Source organism: Anser brachyrhynchus (genome assembly GCF_964034855.1).
Source record: "Anser brachyrhynchus genome assembly, chromosome: 2".
NCBI classification, from domain to species: domain Eukaryota; kingdom Metazoa; phylum Chordata; class Aves; order Anseriformes; family Anatidae; genus Anser; species Anser brachyrhynchus.
The window spans coordinates 99375954-99390674 of record NC_137695.1 but is presented as its reverse complement, the minus strand read 5'-3'; the positions used below and the strand labels follow the sequence as shown (position 1 = coordinate 99390674).

General features: G+C 37.8%; 1 protein-coding gene across 1 annotated transcript in view; it reads right to left on the bottom strand.

Moving 5' to 3' along the window:
* Nucleotides 1-477: 477 nt before the first annotated feature.
* Nucleotides 478-14721, bottom strand: part of LOC308189189 (uncharacterized protein) — a 208308-nt gene continuing 194064 nt past the window's right edge. Inside the window, exons 6-8 of the mRNA XM_080578961.1 lie at nt 6209-6346; nt 4769-4894; nt 478-3148 (exon numbers count right to left, since the gene is read on the bottom strand). Of these exons, the coding sequence (XP_080435087.1) occupies nt 6278-6346 (69 nt within the window). The 3' untranslated portion in view covers nt 478-3148; nt 4769-4894; nt 6209-6277. The remainder of the gene's footprint in view (nt 3149-4768; nt 4895-6208; nt 6347-14721) is intronic.

The following is a 14721-nucleotide window of genomic DNA, read 5'->3' as shown; positions in this document are numbered from 1 at the left end:
GGCCAGAGCAGGGGGTTCCCAGTCTTCTCTCCTCTCTCTCTCTCCTCTCCTTCCCCACCACTTTTCTTCCCTAGCAAAAAGGGAAACTCAAGAACAACAGGACAAAATAAGTAAGAAAACTCAGACGATTTGTCAAGCAGGGACAATTAGGAAAGGGGAACCTTCAACTTGCCACTGCCCACAGTCTCTTGGGAGCAACCATTTTGTTCTTCAGACATTAGGTGCCAAGAGGTCCCAGCCTTGCTCTCTCTTCTGAATATAATTGGTATAAAATATGTTGGGAAATGGGGAGCTAGTCTCTCATCCATGCTGCGTACAACAACAAAGGGCAACACAAGCTGGTTCCCAGAAGTGGTGGAACAATATGATCTACCTCATGAACCCCAAGGCACTCTGGCTTGGATTGCACTTTGTTCTCTACAGGGTTTTTTGGAGCCTTGCATATTCAGACAATATTTGCATAGTGCTTAGAAAACCTACAGTATTTGAGGTCCTAGCCATCTTCTGTCATACTAAATAGGATCTTCCCATTTACACTGCTAACAGCTGAGCTAACCTCTTAAATATAGCTAAATATTATTAGTCATTATACAGAGAAATGTAACTTTTGCCACTTAGAGAATCTTTATATTTATGGCTTTGAGAACAGAATTACCTGATTTCATCAGTTATTATCCACTAGCATATTCTTCACTTTCTATCTAGTGTTACTGGTTTATTATACTGACCTCATTTCCACTGTCACTGCAATTTAACTTCCATATTTATATTTCACAGATATTTTCTATAATTTAAAAAATTACTGCTACAGTATGAGAGCAGTAACAGTCACACAGTAAACTTTGCATTCAGATGATCGTCAGTGCTTGCAGTTTAAGGACTCAGGAGGAGACAACCTGAATAAAATCTGATTAAAGTGATAAAAATGGTCAGACAGAAAAATGAGGGGGAAGAACAGGGTTTGTGATATTAAAATCCTGGAAATGGTTTCTCCTGAAATCTTAAGTGTCAGAATTTCAACTGTGTATTCTCTTGGAATAGAGTACAGAAAGGGAACTTGCTAAAATGTCCTCTTCTCCTCTACTGTAAAGTTATAGCCAGAAAAGTACAGAAACATTCTCCTAATATTATCTGCACTGTATTGGCAATTACTCTTAACTACTTAAGTAGTTACTCTTAACTACTTAAGTAATGTAGAGGAAAAACTTCTGTATCTATATGGCTCAATAAAATAATCTCCCCATTAAATATTGGGCTGTACTTAGAGTTCTATGAAGCATCAGGGAAGAGGTGGTTTTCCCCCAAATACAAAAGCTTGTGACAAGAAGGTAAGACACATAGAATTATAGACATTTATTCACACAGTCATACACACTTTGCCACCTAGCCAGATCCAGAGATTAGAGTCTATATAAATTCTTAAACTGAAAACAAATTGTTTCAAGCACATTTTTCCTGCTTACTACAGTGTTTAACATTCTATATCATATGCCAGCATCAACAACTGGAAACATATCTGCTGAAACTGAAGCCCAGGTCTGAAACACCTTTCTATTTTTTCATTAATTTTAAAAATGAAACTTTGTTGTGTCATTAGAAAAACACCACAAAATTAAGATTGTAGGTGTAGCCTCACACTTCAGTGAGCTGGTCAAACTGAATCTTTGGTCTAAATCACCTATGCTTCTGCCTTCTATTTGGTTGTAAGCTAACTTGGTTGATGGAGATATATGGTATCAGTGATGGCATTATTTCCTTTAAATGAGAAGGAGGATTATATATTCTTACCACTCTCAGTTTAAAGATCCTTGATTGCCTGAGCAATCTGATTTGTTTTTCTGTTTGGTTTTGGAGACTATCTGACCTCAGGTGAGAAAAGCAAAAACTTACATAGCATCAGCTAATTGCACAAGTCACAGTCACTGATGAGGCAGCTCAACGAATGGCTAAAGATCCTGAACGCTAAATCACCTGATAGTCATAGGGCTAAAAAAAATCAGCATGAGGAAGATGAAGAAGATCCACGCAGTTGCCTCACATGAAAGAAATTTTAGAAATTCAGCAGTTCAGACCTCTGGAAGATTTCCTGTATTTTCTGGTGGGAAAGTTTATAGAAAAGTGTTTTTACAATTTTAACTCATTTGATTTAAGCTCTACTTCAAAAAATAATAATAATTAAATATTTTAGGGCGTTTAATTCTTGCATTAATAAATTATTGGCTGAGGACTAAACCAACCTAAATGCCTCCATTTAGAGTATAAAAACTCTGATTAGGTTTAGCTAAACTGGTATGGTTTATCAACAGACTCCATCAAAGTGAAATGACAGTCCACATTTTCTACTACCTTCCATGGCACTTCAGTTTTTGCTTTAGTAAATTGGTTCCCTCTCTCTGGTTCAACTTTCCTCCTCTAGGGATGTAAGATATTCTTAAATACTACCCAACTTGGAATGTTATTGTAAATTATACTTTGCAAAACATTAGCTTTCCTCAAAATTCATATCAGTAGCAATACTATCATTTAGAAGTGTCTATTACTGAAAAACCAGGCTTACAACAAATGAACTGCCCAGATGTGAATGAGACTGAAAGAGTCACTCATCTATTTATGCATCCCAAGTCCCCTTCACTCTCCGTTATGATATATATTTTCAACTGCTGTTCAATTGCTTTGTTTTGGCCCTTTCTCTGTAAAGTGCTTTAATATATGTTTGTCTCAAAGTTATTTGGGCACAAGACCTGGGTATGTACTTTCCATAAAATTCTTACCACAGTAGTGAGTTGATGTAATGGTGACCAGTCAAATTACATATTGGCATTTAAGTCCAGTAGGATGAACGTATGACAGTTCCTGTTGAGAGGGAAATAGTCTTTTCCTGCTTGTTTCTGCTTCTGATTTTTTTCTAAGATTCAATTGACTCCTCTTTTTGACTCCTCTTGGCTTTTTTAAGTTTTTGTCCGAATTCAAGGAAGTATGGAAGAAGATATCTTTCCTCTTTCTAAACAGAAATTACATAGCCATCTTTTTCTTGCAAGATGTGGAATAAAAAAAATTGCTCCACAAAACAAAACACAAATGCCTGTTCAAAAGAATATAAAAGTACATAATCATTGAAGATGGACTTGTAAGATGCTATTCCAGCAAGCTGTAGAAAATAAGGAGAAAAGATTTTTTAGTCCAAGAAATTCCACAAGTTTTCAGAAAGAGTTCTATTATCCACAGCTCAAAACTGAAATCTTAGAAAATTAAATGAACCTAGCACTTTATTCAGAGTTCAGAAGCTCTTTGTGAGGCTGTATTTTTTTTTCCCTTTTACTTTTTCCAAGTGTGATTTTTTTTTTTATTTTTACTAGCTAGATAACTGTATAAAAATCCTTTAAAATTTTCAACATATCTTTTTATTATTATTATTTAAATTCTGTTTGTGATATGGTCATAACTAATTTTAACTTTAGATTTAACTTTATAAAAGTATGTTAATAACTTGTGTCAGACAAAGTTGATTTGCCTGTCTAAAATCCTGGGTTTCTTCACTGGTGTTCAAATAGCTGTGATTAGAGGCAATGGCACTATCAAAAAAAAAAAAATAGACCTCTTCACTCAAGAGCAACCAAGAATTCAAGTCCAAGACAAGATTTCTTCCAGGCTTAGTCCTGTCTGAGAGAGCACAGACTTCACCTTACAACCTGGAAGTAAACTCCTTCTGCAGGCCAGTGTGTATCTGGAAATAAGGCTTCTCTCTCTATACAAACATGTCCTTTCTCACAGCAGCTACCCATTTGTCCTGGCTCCATCACATACCCATTCTGGGAATTCCCAGTCCTTAGTCATTTTAAACACAGCAACAAGCTTGTCCAAGCTCTTAAAAGACAGCTTGTCCTTAAGTAACTTGGATGAAAAACTTCATGATTCATATTTCAGAATAGATGCCATCAAGAAAATAAATTGATGATTGAAACAAGAAATAATTCTAGATTTGATGTGAGAATCTGGCTGATCTTTATGATCTGCAGTACTCACTCTGCCAAAATACGGTGCTTGAGCAGCAAAGATATCTCATTGCAGCTGCTGAGGCAGGAGTCCAAGCCATACTCTCATAGTTTTGTACCCAAAGATGCTCTCAGTCAGCTCAGCTGAGAGTATTTGGCCTTTCAGCCTATTCATAAACACTGCCCACAAGATGCCCTTCTGTAGTCTCATTTATGGGAGACTTTTGGAAAACCTGTGTTGGTGATTCACCTACACTACGGAAGACCAACACAACTCTTTTATAGAAGGCTACAATTATTTAGAATAAACAGTCTTTGCTGAGAAAATCCAAAGAGATTATGAAAATTAACTCAGGAGAAAAGAGTGAAAACAATGAAAAGAAAAGGGTACCTGAAACAGATCTATAATTGTCCACAATGAAATTAGATAAATGAAATAGTGATGCTGTCTGAGGGAGGTAGGTGAAGGATATGGACCCTCAGTATTGTGCCACTGACTTGCTTTCCATGTGTCCTGGTCATGATGACAAGACACAACAGAGAAGAGGAATAGCCTTTCTTCAGCTGTAAAAATATCCAATCCTGAGTCCAGTCCAGAATAATGTTGTACCCAGCGATAAAAAATTGTATCTTCTGTATTTGAGCCATAAAAGTCTACTATTGTAATTTCATATTTTCTAATGCACTTATTCATAAAACACCTATTTAGGAGAGAGAAAGATATCAGCCTGTATTAAGCAGGAGAAAATTAAGTGTAGGAGGTCATTGAGACTTACCTGCGAGGACATCCAATGGCTTTCATTTGGTCTCTTTGCATTGGTTTTCTTTCTGTAAAAACTACTCTTCCATTTCTTTCTGCCTTGTGGCAGAAGGGAATACAATGACTCACAACAGAGTAGAGTCTGCTAAAAGGTAAAGAACATAGGTAAATTTTCCGTGAAGCTCAAGAAAGAATTGAAAGTAGGTCTCCCACATCTGCAGTGAATGCCCTAATTACAATTCACTTGCAGGTGTGGGGAGCATATAGGATCTTTTGATAGTGCTACATTTCTTGTTAACTCAGCTAGTTCGGTGTGCTAAGAAAAGCTCAAAATAAATCTACCATACCAGGTTCATTGGAGACATCAGCGTACTACATGGATTCCAGCTAGACCCAGAGATAAAAGAAATACCAGACCACTTCTGCTAAAATGATGGTACTTCTCATGCACAGAAGGAGAACTCTGGGCATCAGGGAATTTTGCAAATGAAAATGTCATCATCCACAAATTTCCAAATATGTTGTAGTTCAGGAACCTAAATTTCACCTAAGTGCACCACTGTTGTCAGCAAAATCCTTCCATGAACAGGTTCTAAATGACTTGAACAATGTAATGCAGGAAGCCCTTGTTGGAACATGAGACTGGACTGAGTAATTAATTGTCATGTTTGCAACTGGATTCTTTTTCCTCCTGCTTTCTACTGAAGGAATGAAAGAATTAGTAGAGGATCTTCAACACATGCATTCAGATTCATGTACTACTTTTGAAGCACATACATTGTGGATGCCACATAGCCCTTCCAAAGGAGAACCAACACTGTAGTATTTTCTATCATTCATGAATAATCACTGCCAAAAATCTGGAATAATTTATCTCAGTAGACTTATCTCCATCTCGTCTTCCCTCCCATGATTAATTTTTCATTCCTCCAAAACTATTTGCTTGATTTTGGATGTAAATTTATCATAACTCCATTGCTCATAGCAAATCTGAACTTAAGTGAACCGTGTCTCATCTCAGTATCTCTGCCATGGTAGAGGGAAGAAGAATTAGACAAGAAGTCTAGAGGGGAAGCCAAAAAAAGTTACAAATATTGAGTTTGCATCTCAAAAAATAGCAAATAAACCACATTGTTTATTTTGGATCCGATATTTTACTTAAAGTAACACACATAATACAGAATTCAACAGCAGTCCTGCATCTAAATAGTCAAAAACAATCTGTGTTGTTCTGTTCTATGGATTAGGTTCAGGTTCAGTGCTAGTTCTGAGAAATAATCACGCTAAGATGATTGTAGCAGCTTATTCTGCCAAAGATTTGCCCCAAATTTTCAGAGGCATTTGAGAATGAGAGCATACTGTTGTATGGACTATTTGGCAGAACTACAGAGGAAGAATTGTCTTAGCCTGTATTCATGGATTCCTAAGGAAGAAAGACATGGCATTACTTAATCACCTGTTTTGTTGTTTGGGTTGCCAGATTCAGTTTTCTGTCCTGCTGGAACTCCAATGCCATCTGTAGAGTTTAGTTTTCTGTGGAGGATCCTTGACACTGAAGGGTTCCAGTGTTGTATCTCTCATTCTGAATAAAACCCTGCAACAGATGAACACCTAGCTGAATTTGTTCTTTCCTTCATCACCTCATAAGTCTTTGATTAGTCTATAATGTAAAGGACATTACAATATACATTATAAATGAAAAGGAAAAACTAATTAAATCAATTGCTTTACATTAGTGTTAGGAAACACTACATTCCGGAAAAATAAAACATACTTAACTCTTTTCTGCAAAATTTGAACAGTTTTGCTCACCAGCTTCATCATGTTGTGATGTCAGCAGTAAACCCTGCATTTCTGCCTTGCTAGGAACACGAGGACCTACTTTGCTATGTTGAGGCACTACATTCTCATGTACTAAAAACTGTATTTCCCCCACATAATTTAATATTTAATATATTGCAAAGGGGAAAAGTTAAACAAATATGAATATACATGATGACAAAATGGTAACACATTGGGAGCTGGGAAAAAAAGCTCTATCCTCAGCACACTGACTCTCCGGTAACTGCCAGGTGCTCTGTGACAGAGCAGGAACTGATGTGGAGACATCACATACAGTTGGGCATGACATAGAGGAGAGCACAAGGAGGCAGACAAGAAAAGCTACCTGACAGGTAGTGAAGGCCTGCTGAGGTTTCCTCAGCTGTTGTAGTACAAATTTGGCAAGGTCGCCCACTGCTCAAGAGTTCTGCATCTGTGGAAGGACCAGTCTATAGAGTACCAGTCTTGCAAGACTGATTGCCCTGGCTAATTGCATGAAGGAGACAAACCAGCTGCTGTGGATGTTGTGTGTATTTGTACAAACTGCTCCTCTCAATGCCTTTTCTGCAGTGTCAGCTTAACTGCTGTAGGAGGATCAGTCTACTTTAAAACCAGGCCAGGGATCAAATTGAGCATCATTTGTAAAGGTGCCCAGGAATTTTGCTATCTCAGCTCTGCTTAGTCCCCTGCAGTTCCCAGTGCTGGTGACTGAAGATTTTAATGTGAACCTTATATTACTTCAGTGCAATCAGAATGAAATATTTTGGAAAGGTTCATTTGGTGAAAAATTCTTGATTTGCACTTGTTTCGGTTTAGAGTAAATCCATATTTTAAGTTCCTGGAATTTCCTGTAGAAAATACTATTTTTCAACCAACTCCACTCCAGACAGTGAGACAAGGCTTGTTGGCAGCAGAGCACATAGGAGCTTCTGTGTCACCATCTTTTAGTTTTCCTTTAGACAAACTGAAATTTGCCAGGACTGTAATAAGAAGACCCACTTCAAACAAACCATAGACTTCCAGGTCTTGTAGCTTTCAGCAATTTCCAATCTTTGAATTTGCTAGAGGCAATCTCTGTTCTACTTCGTTGTACATACCAGCTCCACAACATTTACAGAGATAAACCACAAAATGTTGTGGTTTCTGTTTCTTTGTTCTTTGAAAACAGAGTCATCGTTTTGGGTTTGGTTGATCCCTACAACATATTCACAGGTAAGCTGAAATGTTTCCAAGAATGCCAAGTAACTACAAAGGTCATTTGATAGATTCATGAGCAGTTTCTAAGCCAAACAAGGAAGTTTTTAAGATTAACTTTACCTGGCTTGATGCTGGTGATATGTTGCATTCTTGAGGTCCTTTGGGATGAAGGCACTAAGCAACTGGAACAATTATATGCAGTATAGAAATATCTGCTTTACACGTAGATTGGCAGATATTGTATTCTCATGTCTGAATATATTTCTGCATACTGCTTCAGCTCATAACTTATTATGAACATTTTTTATTCTTTCTTGCTAGCATATGTCTCCTTTTATCTCATCCATTACTGGCACATGTATCCTCACAACATAATGCCACAGCGGCCATTTTAGTATAACAGATGGGCAAGAGGATTATTTGTCTTGATACTTCACTCAGAAACCACGTTTTGTTTATATTTTGTATTGACATTAAAAAGCTTTTCAACCAATGTGGTTTTTCTTCTGGGTTAATTTAATTTTATTTTTTAGTGGTCCAAAAAGGCATACACTTTTTTTTTCTACTTCAAGAACAGGATGATAGCACTGCCTGGGGGTTACCCGTAGCAGTATGCTAACTTCTAATGCAAATCAAATACAAAGGCTGATGAAGAAGAGATGCAAAATTGCTACTGTGCCACTGGAAATAAAACTTAAACATGAAATTCAAAGGCTACATACTTGATAATGCCAAAAGAAAAGAAAAGAAAAAAACTATCAGAAAAAAAAGTTATCAAAAATAAAATAAAATAAAATAAAATAAAATAAAATAAAATAAAATAAAAATTAAATTAAAATAGAAAGAAAGAAAGAAAGAAAGAAAGAAAGAAAGAAAGAAAGAAAGAAAGAAAGAAAGAAAGAAAGAGAAAGAAAGAAAGAGAAAGAAAGAAAAAGAAAGAAAGAAAGAGGGAGGGAGGGAGGAAGGAAGGAAGGAAAGAAGGAAGGAAGGAGCAAATTCATACAAATCAACAGGGATTTTGAGATTTATCAGACACATATTGGTGGCAATTTTTGTACTAAACTCAAACAGACAAGCAAAGCTGGGAATAGTTTATTCCTTTGGGGAGGAAGCAATAGAGTAGGACACAGAGCTTCTGACTATGAATATCTGTATGTGGTTTGTCTCTTTCTTCCTTTAGAGTGCTGGAATTTTATGCTGCAGGTATAGATGACCTGATCTCTCATGGTTAATAGAGCTGTTGCCCCTCTGAACCAGAGACAGGAACTTTCTTGGACTTGCCTTGTTTAGGATTTCACTTTTAGCAATCATCATATTACTCGAAATCTATACTGTGCTTAAACTGTATCTGTACAAAGAGGTTCATATTCCTAGAGTTTATAGTCCTCAATGAAGATAGAAATCAAAGTAAAGTTTTACAGTCTAAGCAATACTATATCTAGAATGTACCACTGAGGGATTGATATCCCTTAGGTTAAACAACTGATGCTAATTCAAAGAGCAAATTGGGATGCACATTTGGGATTGCAGATTGGGATGCACATTTAAAGTCATCATGGTGCAGAAAACTCCAATTTAAGGTTTAGATCAAACAAGTCAGAAAATTTACTACCTCTGATCTTAGAAGCTCACTTACAGCATTTCTATGTAAATAAAAATAAAATCCCTTTTTGAGTTCCTTCTGTTCGTGAATATACTGAGACAACATTGCTCAACCAGTCACTGGTGAGAATTGTGGTGAAAAGTTATTGATAACTAGTATCAGTGATCAGTAACAGTGAGATGGTAAAATCAAGTTCAGATGCCAATCAGGAGGATTTTAGGAACATTTAGTCAAACTTGAAACTTCAAGTTAAACCTAAAACATCTACATGAACAATTTAATCCTACTTCTACAGGTCCATGGTCAGTTTCTCCATAAGCATATATGTAAACTAATACTGAAAACATGTAAAAACTGTGCTTCCAATAGCATCATTTCTTTCTACTAGGAGGAAACAGAAGATATTTGATTTTGTTTTGTTTCCTTTTACAGAAGAACTCAACCAGAGGGTTAAAAAAAAAAAAAAAAGTGTCTACATTTATAAATTATATAGAGATGGTTTTTGTGGAGGGTTTTCAACATTCAGCTTACTGAGTTCTATAGTGCTGATATCTGCAAGACACAGTGAATGAAATTTCTAAGCAAAGTATGATAAAGCAGTTAAGTAGGCTGCAATTTCATTTTCCTGATGACATCACTGAAATAGATAATAGTAATAAAAACCAAACATTTTAATATTTTCCTTGTTTCTTTTGTACAGTTTTAGCTTTTTAGCATGCACTGAAACACACATGTGAACCTAAGTATCAGGAATATTAAACTTTTGAATGTTGCTTTTCCACCAACATGTCAATTACTTCTAGAAAGTTTGGGTTATCTGAAAATGTTTCTGGTTGATTCATCTTTTCCCCCAACCTCTTCTGATTTTCTGGATTTCCTGGTTATTCAACTGAGCACAAATTGCTGTTCATACAGATGCACTGCCATGATTTCTGATTTGCAGGCTGTCACTCCCATTAATAACCTACTAGGCTGTCATGCTGTCATTCCTTGTTGCTGCAACGATTTGTTTCAAACATAGGGGCTGATTCATGAAGAATAAAAAAAGCAGTTGTCCTGTTTTACAGGAACCTCAAAATATTTATGCAGAAAATGTGTGAAAAGCACACACACCACTTTTATCCTGAAGAATGTGATTGCCAAATACCCAACTTGTTTTCTTGAGAAGAGAGAAAAAGAATAAAGACTGGAATGTCTGGTGGGTTTTTTTTTGTTGTTGTTCTGTTTTGTTTTATGAAAATATAATGTTTTTTATTAAAAAATAGAAAGATTTAAAATCTTTCCCTGCTAAAATATCCCAAGTTCAGTTCCAAAGCTGTGATGTGACTCCTCAGAATGAAGTATGGCTTAAAAACTGATATCAAAGCTGATTTTAGGGATTTTTTTATTATTTCTCACACTGCTTTTCCCAGAATTATTAATGGCAACTATCTTAGTAACAAAATGGGAAAATGTATTGGTCCCCCTTGGACTTTTGTCTTTCTTTCTGACCCACACATACTCGGCCAAATTTCACTTTCAGTGATACTGATGCAGCATCTTCACCTCTTACAGTCTTGTGCTTTCAGAAATGAGAAAACAACATGCTCCATTGGATTCATTGCTCAGTATGTCTCTGTACCGTTGTGCTATCTGTCTACCAGTGCATGAGGATGTCTGGCTCAGTGGTGGTGGGGCTGACCCCTTTTGAAACACCTTGTTCCAGCATTCGCAATTCAGCTCAAATCCCCTTAGCCTCTCCAGGAGCTGGAGCTGCAAGGGGCCAAGCCCTTATACTTTTTCCGCCACTGAGGCCTGGAGGTTGGCATATCTCCCAAGGAAACATGCAGAAGGAGGCTTCTGAAGAAGGGAAAGAAAATGAGAACAAGGGAACAAGGCAGGATGCTAATGTAAATCAAAACTTGGAGGGAAAGCAAGTGTGAGGGAAAGGCTATTTGGATGTGGGCTGCAGTGCTGGCTCCCAGTTTCTCATGTTTCCCCTGCCATCCCCAAGCTGCTTCTCTCCAACCCAAACCTGTGCTATTAGAGCAATGTGAAAGTTCCTGCTCTCCTTCCCCTCCTCTCCCACACCACGCTCCGCCTGCTCTGAGTTCTGCCTACAGATGGCTGCTAATGAGCAAGCTACTTTAAGATACCTACTTAAAAATACTTAAATCATTAGACTGACTTTGTACACTGTAATTTAAACTAATATTTTAAAGAGGCAGCCTCCCAATTACAGGGTTATTGTTATCTTCTGTAAGACTTACGCATTAACCCACTTGAAAATTTGTCTCTGCCAAACACCATCAGCAGCCAGTCCCAAACCTGTCAATGCCATAGTATTTTCTAAATTGATGTTTAATTAATGAAGTACTATAGCAACAGGTTCTCTCTCTCCTTTTTTAATTTGATCTCCATGGCATTATAGGAACCTAAAGCTTCCACTAGGCATATATTCCTACCGTTTCCTTGTCAGAGGAAATGTATATTCATCTTAGACTTGTGGAGGCAATTACAGTAGCCACCAGTTGCCTACAGCAGCTAATCAAAGTGATAACCTGCAAGTTCTCAAGTCCCCGTGAGACAACCCACTTGCCTCCAGCTGATGAATGCCAAAAGATCAGCATGGGCCCACCAGTAATGACACCATCATCTAAGAAAGGTTTTTAACTAACCCATGGTTTTATAAAGACTCTATTAACATCTCATAAAAAGAGGTCTAGATAAAGGATTCTAATAAGATTTTTTTTAAAGGGAAATACCAGCCCTGATGTAAATGTCTGTTGTAAAATAGTAAGCTGGTATTTGCCTACATGTAGCCTTTGCACCTCTCAAGTTGTGAAAAGCGATGAAGTCTTCCTCAAGTATCTCCAAGCACATGACTCACCTCTGACTAATACACCATCCATGTCCTTGCCCCAGTCCAGCCACACCATCAAGCACATGCTTCAACTTAAACAAATGTCCAATTCCATCAGTTTCAAGAGGATTCAGGGGCTTAAATCAAAACATATGGGAGCACTGTAGAAAAATGGGCGTAATCTACCAGAAACTAATACCCCAGATTGTTAGTTATACATATTCATAGTTGTTGCATACATCAGCAATAAGGAAAAAAAAAAAGATGTAAGTACAAGAAAAAAGTATTTATAAACAGTTCACAAATATTTGTTAGTAGAAGACCATCACACTGGTAGGAAACCTTTAGGTTTTTCTGCATGACCAGTCCCTTGCTTTTGCTGGATTTTTACTATTTAGAGCATAGGTGTACTTGGCAACAATGTGACCCTCTCCACAATCTGCCACTGTATTAGTGACAACGGCAGCATGAAAGACACACACTATATTTTCGTTTTATTCCATCAGTATATTTCAGAGTTCAGTGTATAAAAATTTAAACCAAGGTGAATGAAAAGATTTGAAGGCTGCTTCTCAGACCTTTACTTGATTCAGTGTCACAGATTTTGTAACCAAACAGAAAAGAACAGCTTTGTAAATTCATTAAGATCCTCTGAGAAAAAAAAAAAAAAAAAAAAAGCCCACAGGACCCCATTCCCTCCTTAAACGAAACAGCTACCCACATGAAGAAATTCTCAGTGGCTATGCTGTTCCTGTAATCCAGTTATTAAATCTGAGGTTTCTCTTTAAGGCTTCCGGCCAGGTTTTGACATTGGATTTCAGGATATTCTAATTAGCTGCAGTCCCAGAGGAGGTGTTCCTGGCTTCTTCCCCGAGCCGGGAGTCCTGGAGGAGCCTGGTCTGCAGGCTGCAAGGAGAGCAGGTTGGCTTAGTACAATTTCCTACCCATGTCGCTCTCGTTGTCTGGGGAATGGACTTCTGCTCTACCATTTCCTAGTCTCATTAAAAAGTTGGTGAGCTTTTAAAGGTTTGCAGTTTCCATTTTTTAGGACTGTCACCACCTGCAGCGGCCATTTCATGCTTTAAAAGACACACGTCATTGTGCTATTATTATTACTTGCCAGTGCTAGCACTTAGAGGACCTGAACGTGGCCAGCCCAGTAGCTCTGGGTACTTCTCAGCAGTAGAAGAAGAGGTGATCCCTACCTTGGGAGTTTATGGGATACCCAGCTCAAAGAGCGCGTCAACACAGTGATGTAGGAAAAACCATTTTTTTTTCCAATAGCAAATTTGAGGACAAATTATTTGTCTTAACTTGAAAAATTAAAATAAAAAAAAAAAGTCTTTCAGCAACTTTCTCTCCAAACAGCACCAAGTAGGAGAGTACTCCCCAGCTGCAGTGATGCCCAGTCTGGGGTAGATGGTGTCCCCAGTGTTGTGTTTTGAGTTGGTGCTCACCCTCCTGCCAGAGCTGGGCACCCTCTGCCTCCAGAGGAAGGAGTGGTGTGAAACTCCTTTACTGGCTTCCCCAGCACCAGGGAGGCCAACCCAGGGTGAGGGGGGTAAGCACTGCGGCTCAGGCTCTCTGGCCAGGTGTGCACTCATCCTCCATAGGGAGAACTCCTGGTGATAGGGGTGCTATGCTTGCTAAAGCAAGCAGGCTATTTTAATCTTTTAGGAGATTACAATAGTCTGAAATAGCTGGGTTTCATAGGTGGGAGGCAGGTGTGGTAGATACAATGAAAAGACATTAAATAATAGATAGCCATTAATAAATAGATAGCCATCATCTCATCTTTACAATTGAATACATACCGCATATGTAGGCCACTTTTGATCAGTGGCCCCAGTACACCAGCAGTACCTGAATCCCAGAAACTCTTTGCGTGTCATACTTCTAGGACTTTTTGACTTTGTCTGGGGGCCAGTGACAGGTCTTGATATGAATTCATCTTTGTTGGGGCAGTCTATTACAAGTGTCCGCAATCTGGTGGGATGAAATGGTGAAATGCCAGAAATGCTACCATTTCAGTAGGATTTGTGCATGGCTGTTCCAAGGCTTCACTTAGTTCTCCAAATCTTCTTGATAGCCTCAGGAGATAAACATGAGAAACTAAGAATCCACCACACCATTTTTTTTATTTTTATTTTTTTTCTATTTCCCCCATTTCCACCAGTGTTGAGTGCAGTTAGAACACAGTGGGAAAGTCATAAACAAAGACACTTTTTTACTCTACAGCCTTGCTTCCTGTTTGTGACAGAACCAATGACTTTCTACAGATTTTGAACACCAAAATCATTTTTCTAATATTTTTTCATTCTCTCAGCATAACATGCTATATAGCTCGCATATCAGGAGGGTAGTCTAGCTAATGTGGGAACAGAAGCTGAGAACTGCTTGGAAAGTGGGATAACATTTCCTTGAAGATTTTGGCAGTTATTTTTTTGCATTTCAAACTCCAGCAACACGAATGTACACAAAGATTCAAAACTGCAAACTTCAAAAT